Source organism: Rhinolophus sinicus, linkage group LG03 (genome assembly GCF_036562045.2).
Source record: "Rhinolophus sinicus isolate RSC01 linkage group LG03, ASM3656204v1, whole genome shotgun sequence".
NCBI lineage: Eukaryota > Metazoa > Chordata > Mammalia > Chiroptera > Rhinolophidae > Rhinolophus > Rhinolophus sinicus.
The window spans coordinates 19,083,585-19,101,391 of record NC_133753.1 but is presented as its reverse complement, the minus strand read 5'-3'; the positions used below and the strand labels follow the sequence as shown (position 1 = coordinate 19,101,391).

At 35.0% G+C, this 17,807-nt stretch overlaps 1 protein-coding gene across 9 annotated transcripts in view; it reads right to left on the bottom strand.

The window, feature by feature from the left end:
* The window catches only part of CEP128 (centrosomal protein 128), a 343,545-nt gene that overhangs the window by 209,688 nt on the left and 116,050 nt on the right, over positions 1-17,807 (bottom strand). For all 9 annotated transcript variants that reach the window (XM_074327098.1, XM_074327091.1, XM_074327093.1 and 6 more), the window contains 2 exons: positions 5,620-5,796; positions 2,039-2,098 (listed from right to left, as the gene is read on the bottom strand). In XM_074327098.1, coding sequence (XP_074183199.1) covers positions 2,039-2,098; positions 5,620-5,796 — 237 coding nt within the window. The remainder of the gene's footprint in view (positions 1-2,038; positions 2,099-5,619; positions 5,797-17,807) is intronic.

Sequence of the window (17,807 nt, the reverse complement as noted above, 5' to 3'; positions counted from 1 at the left end):
CTGATCAGGAGTTCAATCCCATTAAATGATAAGGGAAACTGCTCACTCGCTCCCAAATTAAAGAGCTATGATTAAGAGTCATCTCTGGCTCTCATAATTTAACCGAACAACAGCAGTGAAAGCTTTCTGTTCAGAAATGATAAAGATTTTAACTGGAAAGAAAATTTCAAGTACATTGCTCTCGTCAAATCTGTGGAGTTGGGGAAAAGAAAAAAGAGAAATGCTTTATTCATGTACAACAGAAGTCTTTAGCCAGAAAATTCTGGGACAGCAAAACAGTGTCTAAATTTATAGACAGTCCAAAACACTGTCCACAGTATATTCCAAATTTCCTATGTAGGTGGCATACATACAAATTTACATTTGGTGCTAACAAAAATGGTTAGGAATGCACAGGATCCTACTTCAAGTAGAATAGAAAATTTTACAAGGTTAGGTACATTTCAATGTTCAATCATAATACTATTAGTTTCTTAATAATTTTTTTTTGGGGGGGACTTCTCTAACGCATATCTTACCTTCAAAGGTAAATCTTGTCTTTCCAACACCCCTTCCCTATCTGTTCCTTATACATCAATCTCAGGGCATTATCTGTGTTTATTCAAATATTTTCATCTTTTTGCCATTGTTATACCTATAATTAGCCACCTGGAGAACTTCCACATATTTTGTGTATGACCATGTTTAAACATTGCATTTTTGCACAAGTCTTCTGTGACGTGCATCATACCCTCTTATCCTCCCAATACAAACATCATAGTTAGTTAGTTCTTCCTTCTTCTGTATTCCTTTGTCAATGTTTACTTATTTCTATAACAATATAACACAACATAAGGATTTTCAAAATTTGTTTACATCTCTATTTCCCGTATCAACTTCCATGGCTTGCTAACACTTACATCCTCAATGTCTGTACACAAGAAAAGTAAACTATCAATAAATCTTGGCTGAATGAACAAAGACTTTAGGTGGCAATACACATAATGGTTAAGAACGTTAATTACGAGTCTGACATGGTATGTAATCCATTTTTCCATTTTTATATGGCACTGGAAAAGTCATACCTTCTCTGAAATCTCACTTTCCTCATATTTTTAAATAAGGACACTATACAACTTAAAGGTTCTTTCTTGCAATGAAATCCTAAGTTGGACCACAGTTGATCAGGTTTATAGCACAGTTGGTCTTCTTACAGAATTAAATGGGATGGAACATTTTCCATTTTAGTATGTCACATCTGAAAAACAACTAGTCTAGAAAAGAATGCAAGTGCTTAAGTATTGATACTTAAATAAACAGATTACATCTTATGTGGTCATAATTTTCTCTAGGTTTTAATTTCTATAAATTACTATATACCTTAATTACTATATATTTGAATTTCCAAGTTGATTTGATATATGAAGAGAGCTGAAAATTATCCCACGGTAGAAGAATCTTTTTGCTAAAATTAGCAAATTGTTTAATTTTACTTATATTTGCTTACCTTCCATGTAATTTGAATCATAATGCCAAAGAACTATGAAGCAGGAAAGTTATCTTCAGAACACAAAGCTAATCCCTCCAATTTTGTAAATGAGGAAACAAGACATCCAGAGAAGTAAAGGGATTTGCTTAAGCCACACAGGGATTTGGCAGGCTTTGAGCTTACTCTCAGGAACCAAAATATTAACAATAAGTATATATGTGTAAATGGAGGTTGGTTAGAGCTGCACTGACCTTTGTACACTTCCAGAGACATTGCGTATCCCCAGGAAAAGGCAGAAGAATTTGTCTCCTGATGATCTAGTTTTAATATTTCAACAGTTTTACCTTTCTTTATTCACTCATTCTATCCCTATGTATTTAAGCTACTTTTTAAATGTTAAACTAAAGGAACATGGAGGTTTCTTAAATGCATTACAACGACATCTTTCCCAGCAATGAAGTACTACAACTTCATATGCTCATTTATGTGACAAAATATACGACTAGCCCAAAGAGGATATCTTGAAGGTCATAAATATTATGGAAACTTCAGGATTCAAAGATTAATTACCTTGCTTTCTGCTAACCAGCGATGTGGGTCATAATTAATATCAGCAACAGATGAAAAAACCTACAAAAAAGAGGAAATAATCTATTAAAAGTAGATTTTTCTCTGAAATGAATTTACATAAATGAAATTTTTCACCATAACATCCAAAAGTTTAGTGCCTAAACTTAAGGGTTTACAAAGAAAAAAGTTCATACCAAGTACTTCACCAATTCTAAACCATCATTTATTTAACATGTCTATTTCTGTAAGCACATATATATTATGTATGTTTTGACAGTAAATATTTAGCTCAAGTTTAGAGACATGAATCAACTCTTGAGTGCTAACATTGCTAGAATCTCTGCAGGCTGATTCTACAGAGCTCTGCGTGGCAAGCAGTCTCAATTAAACCTATTAAACCTGTTTACTTCCTTTTTTGTTTGTTTCTTTTCCTCAGTCTTGCTGCATGTAATATATTTCACAGTGGGTTAGATGTAATTACATAGAAACTTAATTCTTTGTCTCATTTATCCTTCTTTAATTTTATACTATGAGGGCCATTTTGTCTCATTAATGGTTTTGTAGAACTGACAGAAAATAATCAACATGACTTCATGCAAACATTGCTTTATATTTCGTGATGGTAACAAAATCCTACAATAAATAGGTTGTCTATACCAGCTGCTCTGATTTCCTTCACACTGACTCATTTATAAAATCATTGCCATCTGGTTCTGCATTACCACTGACAGAACTTGTACTCAAAGGTTGTCAGTGAGTTTACAATTGTAAATACACATATTTTTTTTTCTCAATTCCTACTTTTGGTGACCCTTGTGCTACCTATGATATTTTTGCAGGACTTTTCTTTCTAGAAATGTTCTGCTTAAAAATATCCTATTCCTCTGAGAGAGGTGTCTATTCCTATTTTCAAATACTTCCATACCTACTGACGTTGTGTGCACATCACTCCCTTAAAGAATACTATTAGGTAATTCATTCAGGCATATAGTGAACACATGATGAGTGCCAACCACATGCCATATACAAGTGTTGTATGTTTATGTCCAACCTTTCTCTCATTCAAATTTTCTCACTATCTAAATCTCATCCAACTCTCATGCCCTCCCTGCCTTTTCAGTGAAATTTTCCCTAATCACTCAGGTTCATAGGGAAAACTTCTCTCTTCATCCAATGCCTATCCTCTTAATGCTCTACAAATAAATGGAATACCCAGACCAAGTGTTATGAGGAAAGCTCTTGAATTATCAAAGACTGGCCTAAGAAAATTATCTATCTTTAATTTAGACATTGTCCTAATTGTTTTATAATGGTGGTGGTTTAGTTAAGTGTCTGTCCTTAAGTCTTCAGACACTAAAGGCATTTACTAAAGCAGAATAATAAATATGGTGGCTGGAAAGAGAAAAATGTAATAAGAAATAATACCAATATTCCCCATGAGTTTTCTCAGGGTCATTTGTTACATATCTATTATTCAATCCAGTCCCTCTCTTCATATAAAATGGCTGAAAATTTCATCAGCAATATTTCAAAAATCAACAAATGACAAAGAATAATTGGAATTATTCTATTTTATGAAAACATTTTACAAGGACCACCACTCTCCCACAGATCTCTGAACTATAAAGCAAAGAATAAATTTTGTTTTAACACCATGGGTGGTTTCTTTAAGGTGAGAGCAAATATTGTGTTCTTGGGTAATCTTTTTTTTCCCCAAGTTTATAGGAATGAAAAAACAGAAGTTATAAATGGAAAGAGACCCACAATGAAAAAATTGTGCTCTTAAAAAAAACTTAATAGACTTTCCATTCTTTCAGATTTACTTTCCACCCATCACTTGGGCTGAATTAGTTTCTCTCTAGGGAAAGAGGTGTAAAGACCCATTACCACAATCATTCCATTCCTGAAAGCCTATTAAAGAATAGGGTGCCTTTCAGAATATGTTGGAATATGTTTTCACTTCATGAAGAAAATATTTAAGCAATCTGCTATGTGCACACTATGTTTTAGCCTGTAATTGCCCATAACAAGGTTTATATATCTTATAGCATGATCCAAAAGTTTCCATTTTTACATCTCTACTTGACTGAAAGCAAGTCATCCTGACATAAATACTTAAATATGGAATAAATATTGCATTGTTATATGTATCCTTTTAAATGAAATTAGGATTTCAAGGCCACACATCCTTTCAATATATGTAAATAAGACAAATCTTAAATAAATACAGCATCGTTAGACAGGAAAAAGAAAAAAAAACAGCATTAGAACAAGCCCTATAACAGGACTAAAAGAGTTCGTTTTTTACCCTAAAACCAATTACTTCTCATATTCGGCTCATAGTCCTCCCAAACGTACACCTGAGGTGTTTTAAAAATGCATATAGAAATACATATTGTAGAAATCCCATGAATTCCACCAAGTTCTAGCAGCTGAAATGTTTCTGTTAAAGTTGAATTCTAAGAGACCTTTAACTGCAAAGGTAAAATTATAGTTCTATTTTCTTCAAAACACCACTTAAAATAGAGAAGGGGAAAAAAATGGGGAGGAAGAGAAGGAAAAGAGAGGGGAAAGTAGTATGAGATGAGAAGATGATTTCATATGAGAAAAAAAGATGAATGACAAAATAAAAAGAAGAAACACCTAAAAAGGTATTTTTTAAAGCCCTTATGCATAATACCATTACATAATTTGAGTACTGTTATATCATTAAATGAAATAAATACAGGAATAAGTGATAGCTAAACGATGTGTTAGGTTATATTATATTTAAGCAATGCGATGCTTTCTGTATATATAATAATATAGCATTACTAGAACTTAGAGTTAATGGAGTTGCTTACCTTCAAGAAATTCAGAATATCCACAATTACTTCTGTTTTTATTTATCATTTCACTAGAACTATAAATTGAGTAACAATATTCCATTTTAAAGGTAGAAAAATGAAATTAAATGTAATTTGTTCAAACAGGGACGGCAAATAGTCTAGGGTTACTTGTTTAAGATCCAGTGTTAGACTCCAACGTTTGAAGCCCTAGTTATAGCATTTAACTAGATATATGGCCAGGGACAACTGATTTAACCCTTCTAAGCTTTGCTTTCTCTTGTCTAAAAGGAACTTAATCAGAGTACCTAAAGGACAGCGTGGTTTCAGGGGTTAAGGGAGAGAATACATACAGGGCACTTACCACAGTACCTGTAATAAAGTACTCCATAGATGTTTGCCAGTAATATAGTAATATACTAACAAAAACAAAAATGGCCTGTGATAATAGAAAACTCAAAATCTAGGCATCTTGACTCCAAGGATATGTTTTAGTCAGAACTGCTGCCTCTCTTGTAAGACATTTTCTTTTACAGGGTGAGACACAGGCAATTCAATGGAATAACAGCATACTTTCTCTCAACATGACTGTGCAATAGATATAGCACCTCATTCTAAAAAAAAATGCAACGTGTTATTTTTTTTCATAAACTTTGCAGAATAAAAATGTGATTACCATATAACCACGCATTAAAATCTTATTATAATTATATATTAAGAAACAAAGTGAAAGGCACAATGAGAACTCATGATTACTTTCAGTTTCTCCATCGAGTCCCTGGAGAAGGTTTTACAAGCTGCATCAATTTCCTTTCCTATAACACCGAGAATGGACTCCTGTTCAGTCTCCAGACAAAGAAGTTGATCCTTGAGCTGCAATCTGGCCTCTTCCATCCTCCTTAAGTGCTCTTCTTCACTGCTTATATGTTTCTCCTAAAGCATTGACAAGAAATACAAACAATTATTAAGTGGAGGCAAGGAACAAACCTGTAAAATATCTGCACAAATAACTCAACGTGTATTAGAAAACAGACCTGTCAGTCCCTTCACTTTACTAAAATCAAACATTCTGCCTACTCATTAACTGAGGTCAAGTTACAGAGAATTCATAAGTAGGACATCGAGGGAACTGGTCAGTGGATACTTGGCAAAGAAAATCATAGCAGTTCTGTAACCAAAAGATGAAAAACTTCCTTTACCATTTTAATAATGTAATCCCATTGATGGATCGAAGAGTAAAAGCTGATGCTACATACTGACTTTGAGCTCTCAATAAATATTAGTAAAACACTAGAAAATGCAAAATGTCAAAAAAGGTAAGTGTCAGTGCCTTCATTTCAGGAAAAAAAATAAGTGTTACTATCTTTATCTCATCAAAACGTCACTTTTAAAAAGTCTAAGTTTTCAAATGCAGTTATACTACACAAATGTTTTGTGTCATGAAAATTTGATGAAAACAAGATGGAGGCACTTTTGAAGTAAGCAAATACATTTAATGAAAAGAGATTTCTAAGGAACCCTCTAAGACATTACAAGGACTTGGGGGCCCCCTGTAGGCAAAACAATTTCAATCATGATTACACAATTCCATTACTAGAGGAACTGAAGTCATACTGCACAAGGCGTGGAAAAAAGGAACAGAATCGCTAGAATTCTAAGTGTAAACAGTGGACCAAAAAATCACGATGGCTGGTTCGTTTTGCCCTCAATCATCACCTAGCAGCCTAATCATCTCTCCCTACCCTAGTAAATACAACACAAGCAGGAAAATAAGGTGGTGAAAAACCTCAGCTTCAGTGTAAAATAACAAAGAGATTTAGCTGTTCAATAAAAATCAATCATGAAAGGGAGAATGGTATTTCAGCAGAATAATCACACATATTTTCTTTCAACTTACTTCTAAAAACAAAGGATAAACACCCTCTGCCCAAAAGAACAGAGTCCTTTCACAGCCTCTCTGCTTCTGCCTTTCTCTCCAGCCTCGTGGCCTTCCTTTCCACTCTCTCATATTTTAACTTCTTGCAGCTTTTCAAATATGCTACATGCGTCTCCTCCGACCAATCTGACATGTGTAACTCTGCTTCAAGTTGTACTGTTTTTATACTGTTTCAAAAGGAGTTAGTAGGCAATAGACAGCATTTACTTTGATGAGTACATCATCCTGGTCTGGATCTCAGCTTCGGAAACTTAGGAACTGAATTTTCTTTTCTTTTGGGTACTCTGAGTGGAGTCTCTCTCAGCAGTAGCGTAACATTAAGCTCACAAGAGACTAATATACAAACTAGAATGCCACTCAATTAACTACATTAGTTTACAAGGCGAACCTTAGAACTGCCATATGGATCGGAATGCTTGTGTCAGCATAACCAGTACATTTTTCTCCCTGTAGACCAATCTAGATGAGGGCAAATTATAATCAGAATGCTGTTTAATGAACAGGAAATCAGAGCAGGGGGGGTTGTTTTATGAAACAATGTTTAAACGGCATCACTCTAAAGGCAGCCTGGAGGGTCCGCACACTCCCTCCACATCAGGGATTTACAAAGCTCAATAACAAGAGTGCTCCATTCTCCTGGGTAGCGTTTGGATGGAGACTGCTGATACATCTCCCTAACTTTCTCCTTTGTCTGCATTCAGATTCTGACACACTCTCCTTCCTGACTGATACATTTCTTTAGATACATCATTATCTTCGCCAAGTCTTGCTCTCGTCTAGGAGCCTCTCTGAAAAATTAACATCCTGGGTCTGAACAATATTTGATGATTTTACAGTTTACTTATGAGCAAGCAACCTTTCTGTCAGGCCCCCAGGTAAGGATACTTGACTCTGTATTGCTGTTACATAGCAACAAGAACTCATCAGGACAAATGCGATCTCCTTTGAAAATCGTGCAACTTCAGAGCTGTACACATCAAGCTGGTCCGAGGAGGCACATGTAGGCATACCTGCCATCTACACTTCTTAGCCTTCAGAGTTTATCCTTCAAGACCCAGTCTCCTTTCTTTCCTGATCTCCCAATGCAGAGTGTTCCCACAGCACATTATTCATATCATAGTTTAAAAAAAAAAGTACCAAGCTGTAATATAATTATTTGTTTCTGCACCTGTCTCCCTCAATAAACTGTTTATTTCAGGAGACCACAAAACATATTTATAATCATTTTTAAACTCCCCAACTTCGCTGAATAAGGGATTTAAATCTTTTTTTAAAGACTCAAATTCAGCACTGTAAACATCATTTCCTCAATTACCATGCAGACATACACGCAGAGGCTCCTGAGGTGTGCTAAGCGGTTTCCTCTGCATACAGCCTCCAGACTGCTGCAGTGTTCTTGCCGGTCTGATGTTAATAGAGAAAACACTCTATCGGGGGTTTACTGGTGCATTTAGAGGATAACTGTTCATAATCTAAATCCACACAATTCACACTGATGTTCTAATTGATCTTTTCTGTTCTCGTTGCCCTCACAGCCCTCTTTCTTTTATCCACTATCACTTTCCTGCCCTCTGCTATGACTTTTATTAAGAGGAAAACAAAACTATTTCCATATATTGATATTCTTAAAATGTTTATATTGTCAGGAAAGGCTCTGTAAGTTCAACCTCTTCAGCAGAGACCGAAAATGTCATTATCCATTTCACCATCCCCCACGAGACAATTAGCATGCCACGTCTGACCTCCCTTTGAAGTAAGACTCACAGAACTATGAGCTCACTGGACCTGAGATCAGCGGGTTCCACTATCTCTTCTTTCGGGAATCCCTTCTTTTATCTTTTACGTTTCTGACAGATGCTCAGCCAACCCCTGCACGACCAGCTCAAGTTTCAAGGAACAGAATACTAGACAAAACTGTAAAATCTCTCCATTAGTCTAAGTGCTATACTCAAGAATTAAAGTAAATAAATGAATTTTCCACCACTCCTAAATCTTCTACCGTTCCAGGTAAAGGTCCATGTTCTGTTATTGAACTAGGTTCCAAACACCCCACCGTACTGGTTCTCCATCCTCTGGCATGTGCTCCAAGATCCTAAATCTAAGAGTTAAGTTAGCTTTTCCATTCTGTACTTAAGCAACTGCAATCTCATTTACTCACTCATTCAACTCATTTTTATGGAAGGCCTACTATGGTGAGACATTCTTCTGGTTATTAGGACCAGAGATAGTGAGACAATAAGGTTCCTGCCCTCATGAACCAACAAATACCTGCATTAAAGTACACAAGTTTTATTTGGCCCCATTCTTATGGCTTGAGAATATCTATGTTTATACTAACTGCAGCACCAAATAAATTGGCTTTTTCCTCCCAGTTTCATGTTTCAGAAATACCTTCACTAATGGAGCAAGCACAGATAACTCTGTGGGAGGAGTGGGAAACTGGCTGACATTAATCTATTCATCCTGCCTGATTTGGGGGCATATAGATTAATAAGGGGAGATGATAATATTTAAGCACTATCATGGCTATTCCCTGATCATCTAGTGAATTCAAAGGGAACAGCAATTCTAAAACAAAAAGCTGGTAAGACAAGATATTTTAGAGACTGTTTAGAAATATGGAAGACACAGTTATTCCAACTGCAATGCTTCGAATTGAATGGACACAGATGCCTGGGTTTGGGGACTATACGAATATTCTTTGTGGGAAGGTGGAGGGAGGCAGAGAATGTAGGGATAGACTGAGATGAAGCTGACCGAAGCAGTCTATATGATCCACGAAGAGAGATATCCTAGACCATGGCTGAGTTTGAGGAAGAATCTAAGAGAACAAACTCGATCCTTAATTTTACAGATGAGGAAACCAAAATTCAAACAACCTAAGTAACTTCACTAAAGTCAAGGAGCCTACAACCCACAACCTGCATCCCCTGACTCCCTGACAAGTGCTCTCTATTAAGATGCTAGAAAGGTCAAGTTTTTAAAACTGGAGTTAAGAAAGCCAATGTGAAAAACTCAGAAAAAGTTACCAGAAGGTTATGTGGGGACTAACGTAGTCTTAAAGTAGAAAGAATAACAAAAAATATTTCTGAATGAGCCTTATCACAAAAGAAAATATATGACATATTGGCAAATTCAGAATAGACCACAAAAAAAGGGGAAAAAGCCATTGAGCATGCACAATATTCTAAACTTTTGGTGGCTATCCATCCACACTGGAGAGGTACTCTGTGTGCACATAAAGTCTGTTCTTGGCAGATTTTAGTTAAAAAGAATACTTATCACACACTAATCATGTACAGTTCCACAAGACAGCAAAGGTTTTAAGAAGCTTCCATTTCAGAACAGGAAAGAACATTATTGACATTTGTGTCTAAAGGAAATAAACAATACTGCTTACAATCTCATGTCACACACACACACACACACACAGACACACACACAAAGTTGAACAGCTTGATCAAAGGACCTGTAATTCAAAGAATAAGAAATGCTGCTCTACTTACACATTTGTGTTTCAGCACGCTCTTTACAACTCAGAACATTCACTTTCCCAAAGGCTGTAAAGATTTTAAGGAGACACGATCTTAATGGAAATAGAATACCTTCAATAAATTAGAGCATGTCCAAAATGTTATCTCCTTAGTAAAAGCTTATGAAATTCCTTCAATGTCTTAAGAGTTCGAAAAAAGCCACTTTATTTCCAATATGGCTATTACATGAAATGAAAACAATTCTTCACACATCTTAACAAACATTATGGTAAATAAAGCACACTCACACAACTAAATAGATCATTAGTTTACAAAGCTAATGTTTTTCCTTTACTGAACACTAACTTGAATAAGTAAGCGTGACAATATTTCAGCCCCAATGCCATCTCCAATACATCAGCGGGGGTGGGGGAGAGATAGGATGAGAGGTAGAGAGAGATCAAATAATATTAAAAGCTGAAATAAAAACTAACACAATGTAATGTAATTCAAAGTTGTTGGAAGCGTGACTTGTTGAAACTTTAGACCTCTACACATCACCTAAAACGTTCTGAGAAAGAGTATCTCTGTAACTCGACAAATGCATAAGCCTTAAATCCAGGACACTAGCATTACAAGGCAAATTATGAAACTGTCCTGAACAAAAATTGGATCTGTCTGGAAGCTGTTTATCTGACTCTCTAAAGAAGGCTCACATTACTTATGCCAACAGTTGACTCAGCTGCGAGGAAGTTAAGATACAATATGAAACGCAAAGCAAGGCAGAAACTGTAGCGCGACTACAAGAGAAGGATCTACTATGGATGTTACAGGAAACCTGGAAAGAGTTTAATCTGGAAAATTCCCACACTGCAGTTCAAGCTGTCTTGCAAAACAGCCAATAAATAAATAAGTAAATAACATATGAAGTGCTGGTCACACCATACTTTTTTACAAACTTACTTCTTAAAAATCGAAGATCTTATATGATGGTAGATGTCTGAAATTCAAAATATAGCTATATATTAAACACGTAGACTGGTATCAAAAAGTAAACAAAAAACAAAACCAAGTAACAACACTTCTAAAAATCCATACCTCAGATCACTCTGAAAAAGTCTCCATGGATTCGACCTACAAAGGACATATCCTTTGCCACCTGTGAACCCAATGCTACTCAGGAATAAAGAGGACAGGGAAAGGTCATGAACTGCATTTTTTCTTCATTATAAAAGTCCAATAACACGCACCTGCTTCCTCACCCACATAGATAACATAACAAGACAGATAACCGGAGCTCTCAGGTAGACAAGTTGCCCTCTCTATGCTCCCGTGGCGCTTTATATGAGCTTCTGCTATACCACTTACTCCCGCGTGTATCTTTCATGTCTGTCTCCTCACCAGACAGCGAGTTCCTCTAGGAGCAAAGATCTTCATTTAAATATCCCAGCACCTGGTAGAGTGTCTCACATAGCAGTCAATCAATAAATGTTCTGGAACATATATATCCTGTTATGTTCTTTACATTCCACAAGCATTTTTCTTGAGTGTATTCTCTATGTGTCAAGAATAGTAGACCCCAACTATACAACAATGAGGAAAAAAACAGAATCTCTGAACTCAAACAATATTTCGTGTTTCAGTCAGTTGGTTTTTGCAATCAATTAATTAGTGAACTCACTGAGGGTAACCATCTTTTCAGTAGCTGGTTATTATAACTGTCAAAGCAAGCTGATGTCACAAAAGTGAGACCGCTGCCGGTGGTAAGGAGTAATCAGATGCAGAGTAAGTTTTGAGGCTAGAACCAACAAGATCTGCTGATGAACTAGGAAGGGGGTCCATGTGTGAGAGAATGAGGTGATTCTTTATATGCATTTAGAAAGCAAAAGAACATTGTAATTCCTACTAGAAGACTGGTTTCCTAAAATAAAAACGCTACTACGTTGTGGGTTAGATATATTCTTCTTTGTGCTTTATGAGTAGACACTTTACATTACTTCCTTCAAAGGAGAGGAAGAAGTTATGATTAATAATATGTTAAGAATAAGAACTGAGAAGATCAGTAAAGCAGTAGAGCTAATAGAAAAAGTAAAGGCATAATTAGAACACTGGATATATACTTCAATGTGTCTTAAAACTTGGATGTGGAAAGACTTTCCAATTCATAACCTGGTCTTAGGCTTAGGAAAGTTATCCATAAGACAGAAACAAAAAAATGCAAATTCAAATTTAAACTTCTAACCCCATTTAAGGAAATTATTTTTGCCTCAGGCTTTTTAGTATCTTTTGCTCGCAGAATATTGAGCAACACAAAGATCATTGGCAGCATAATCAAAAAGGTGTTGGATATGTATTGGATACATTCCTAGAAATTAAAATTCAAAGTTGGAAACAAAAATATCTCTAAAGGGTATTTTATGCATTCATTAAGTTTTAGGATCATTTTGTAATTATTACGTATTTCTATTGAGTCAAATGCCTGGAAACAGAAATAACATTATTTAAAATCAGCCACTTTTGATGCATTTCTATTTCTGAAACAAAATATGGACAAGGAAACAAACAACTAGAGTTTCAGATTATGCATTTGGAACGAACATTGTTTAATTTTTCAGAAGAAAAAAGAATGTATCATTCATCTCCAGAGAAATGTTTATAAGCTTACAGTGTCTTTAAAAACCATCAGAATTTCTTTCCCTCCTTTTTTTCCATAAAGGATGTTTAAGCATGCATTTATTCTTATGAAAGAATATGAAAAAAAAAGTTTAAAAACAAATCTCCAAATGATATAACCCATATATACAATAAGCACCCCCTAGCTGTTTTTTTTTCCTAAAATTTACAGGATATTGCTTGTTCACCATTAAATGACGAAATGGATTGAGTCAACAAGCATTTTAAATAGCAATGAAAGAAAAAACTCAATGAAAACAAACCTGGACATTCATTTTATATTCCCTTTTAGGGTCTACCAAAGCAAGATAGGACTGCTAAACTTCAAGCAAAGCACTGAAACAGATATAGAACGCTTCATGTGGCCTATTTCCCTTGGCTTTCCACACAACTAAATAAATCCATGTGCCATTATCCAGCCTAATTCCTACACTATGGGTATCACTCACAGTTTCAAAATTAAATGAAATCAAACTAATAGTAGGATTTTAAAGGAAAGTGCCCAACAGAATTACTTTCCTCTCAAGCCCCTGTAGTTAACCACTCAGTGAGTTAAGGATTAAACGGCAGGCCTCTCAACCAAGTTCGAATCAGGGGTCATGAAGACCCAAACTTTACTCCTTAAATTCATTTAAAATCAACCTCTTTGATTATCAGTGGTTGGTAGAGAAGCCATTGCCAAAGGAACAGAGTTTGAAAATGGCTTTTCTACACCCATTTCATTTTGGATAATAGAGAGCAAATGTACTTCTGTATTCCTTTATTTCTTGCCCCTCCCTCCATCACAGCTGAATGTATAACGGCACCCTCCCCCACATACACACACACACACATTATATGGTCACTTGACGTTTACATTCTAAACTTGTTTCTTAATATCTGGCATAGTGTCTCATACATGGTAAGCAGTCTGATGTTTTGTCTGTAAAAGCCAAGGACTACTCCAAACTTAATGACTACAGGTGGTTCAATTAAAAATGCTTTATAAATAACAAACACAAAATTTATAATTTTACCTTTAATTTCACCATTTTATTATTTTCGTTGTTGTTTTTTTTAAGATGAGAGAATCTGACAGGAAATTACTCATAACAGCCTAGTTAGTGTTTATTTAGAGTATCTGGTTTAAATTTGCCTCCAAATTAATTTGTGGTAGGTACAGCTTTCTTCTACTCACGCAATTTAAAATAGACGGAGCACCAAAGAAAGAGTGCAGCCTACACAAAAATGGCCTAAAATGTAAACATTAAAGTAAACGTTAGAAGTCGACAGCTTATTTGCTTCTGCTTCCCTCTTGTTCTTCTGGAAAGAATTTGAAATCAGAGAATTCTGCCTTCTACTATCATAGAGTTTTTGGTAAAAAAAAAAAAAAAAAGTGGAACTTTGATTTTGCAAAGTAGTGAATACTTTATAGAATAGACATCTGACAATCATATATATTTTTCCACATCATGAAAAACAGAAATCCTAAACAGATGGTCAAATTAGAACCGAAACACAAAATTAAACAACACTGATTCATTTCTTCCTGTCACAGATATCTTTTATGTGGCAATTGCAGGTTTTAATTAGACTTTTCTAACAAAATCATTGATGACTCCTCTTCCAAAATTTGTGTCAGGCTAAAAAAAATCAGAGTCTATCGTAATCTGTTGAATATAATAGCCCTAAATTTAAATTCAACAGTCGAGTGCAATGAAAAGACACAAATGTGAGTCATTTTACTGGCAGTAAATAAAGGGGAAAAAGAAAAGGAATCTGTGTTCATATCCTGTTTCCACCACAAGTTATGCAATGTTGTACAAGTCACAATATTACACTCTCAACCTCAGTTTCTACCACGTGTAAAAATGGGCATAAGTACACTTGCAAATGAGAATTACCATTATCATTTTTCAACGATCCACATTTTGTACAAGAAAACTATTTCCTGTTTTTATCCACCATAGCCATAGCTTTAAAATACGTTGCTTGGTGTCACTTCACAAATTATTTAAATAAAGCATTTCATGGGAAGGAACCAAAATACATTTCTATGAATGCCACTCTATTCAACACTTAGGTTCCTATGAATTGCTATAGCTTTGGATGTGCCCCAATGGTGGTGTTACAGTGTCTCCTAACTGTTTCACTGTAGTTATTCTCATACAATGAAAGAATAATAACAGACAATAAGGTCCTCTAAAGAAAATTTAGTATAACTACGGAAATAAGCAAGTGTTACACGGGACAGCTAAGTGTCCCAGATAACCTACATAATCTATATACTTGCCAGAAATGGTTCTTACAGATTTTCACACAATGGGAAAAATAAGACTGGTAAACCTGAGTCCTGTTTTCATTTCTACCCGTGGACAGTTGGGAGCAGTTGGGCAAGGCAAGTCAATTAACTCTTTGGGCCAGAATTACCTCAACTGTAAAAGAAGGTGTTGGAGTTGGTATTGTTTAGTCTTTTTACGCTTTATAATTACACTGGTGCCCAATGTTTTGGAAAGTAACACCTTTGGACAACAGTCCAGTACAACCTTATAAACTCTGAGGCAATGCTTGTTAAAAACAAAACCTAGTACATAGATTTTCTTTTCCTTTTTTGGGGGGTGGGGCAAAAAACAGAAACTACTGAAGAGTATTCCAACATTGCCATGGCTAGCTATAACTACAAGCCACGTGTACCCATGAGACAGCATGTCCCATAACAGAGGAAATGCCACATATGGTGTGATTTTTGGTGGACTAAAGGAGAACACTAAATAAAATCAGGAGAACAGATACCTCTGGCTTTCTCCAGGTTTGGGTATCTAGGGGCAAAAGGCATATTCTCATAGTTCTGCTTAGAACTGAAACAGTAACAAATACAAATGAAAGCACTAGATCATGCAGGATAAAAATTACTTGATCTATAATTTTAAAATAGAAAAGACAGAAATAATGTTATCAACAACAAAAGAATGCTACATTTACCAGATGAAATACTGGGTGGCAAATAAACATGATTTTGAAAAATGTTCAATGACGTGTAAATTCAGAGTACACAGCTTATAAATATATCTGCCCAAAATACTGTATATGTTTTTCATAGAACATTCATACTTATGAAATGTAAGGACCAAGAGAACATACAGAGTATAAGCAGAATATTCTACAAAATAATATTTTCTTAATTTTAGGCACCAGGTATGTCTAAATTATTATGTAAACATGTTCAAAATTAAAAACAATCTTTCAATATTTGTACTACAAGATTACTTGGAAAGCTCTAGATAGATGGCCAGTATCATTAATAAGCTCATACCTATGTTAATAAAATTTTTTTAATTAAATCAGATACAGGTCTGTATAGATAAAACATTTCAAACCTTAACTATGTAAATTTTGATGACTTGCTGAGCAAAAATCATTTAATTATACACTAACTCTTGATGATTCATGGATTCCAGTGCAACCAATAAAAATATATTTCTGATAGAACAAACAGCATTATGAGTTTCCAGGTAAATGCCAGAAGAATAAAAAGTTTAATAGTCATAATACCTTTTTAGAACAAAAGAAGAAATTAACTACTTTCCTTTAAATTTTTAAGCAAAAGGTATAATAAGTTTTAATGATACTATAGATGGGAGAAAAATTCTACCTCTAGCATTTCATAAGAGCTTTCTCCCTAGTAAGAAACTCGTAATCAAGTCTTCATTGTGTATGTAAAAATTCCGTGGGTTGCATAATACTTGTTCTCTTTTACATGTAAAATTGAAAAATAACATTTGATGCTAAAGCAAAATCAGATGTTGGGGGGAAATGCATTTTATTACCACATATCACCACTGAATACATGAGGAAAATATGCTGAAGTTAGTTATTCTGTGCGTATAAACTAACAGCAATCATCCACTACTAATGAAGGCAGCCGGTGCTAATGCTGTATACAAATTTTAAGGCACTTTTAACATTTCTTAGCTTACCAAGTAATAAGATGACAAGAAACACAAATCTAAACCAAAATATGCAGTCAAAATAGTAGCAAGACTTTTAGAAAAAGGTGGAGTGTGTATTAGCGACATAAGTAGCATCTTGTATTTCTGAGCGTTAGGATGGGCAGGCAAGAATACTGCTTTGCTTGTATACACCAATAATAAAATATCAGAAGGAGAAATTAAGACGTCAGTCCCATTTACAAGTGCTTCAAAGACTATAAAATACCTAGGAATAAATTTAACCAAAGAAGTAAAAGATCTGTACTCAGAAAATTATAAGACACTGAAGACAGAGAAATTAAAGAAGATACAAATAGATGGAAACACATACCATGCTCCTGGATAGGAAGAATTAATATCATTAAAATGCCCATACTGACTAAGGCAATATACAAATTCAATGCAATCCCTATCAAACTACCAAGGACACTTTTCACAGAATTAGAACATATAATCTTAAAATTTACATGGAACCATAAAAAACCCCAGATAGCCTCAGCAATCTTGAGAAATAAGAACATAGTGGGAGTTATCACGATACCTGACATCAAATTATACTACAAGGCTACAGTGATCAAAACAGCATGGTACTGGCATAAAAACAGACACATAGATCAATGGAACAGAATAGAGAGTCCAGAAACAAATCCACTCCTACATGGTCATTTAATCTACGACAATGGAAACAAGAATTTATGGTGGGGTAAAGATAGTCTATTCAATAAATGGTGCTGGAAAACATGGACAGACACATGCAAAAAAATGAAGCTGGACCACCTCCTTACACCATATACAAGAATAAATTCAAAATGGATTAAAGACTTAAATGTAAGATCTGAAATAAAATTCCTAGAAGAAAATATAGGAAGAAAATTTACAGACATTACCCAGAGT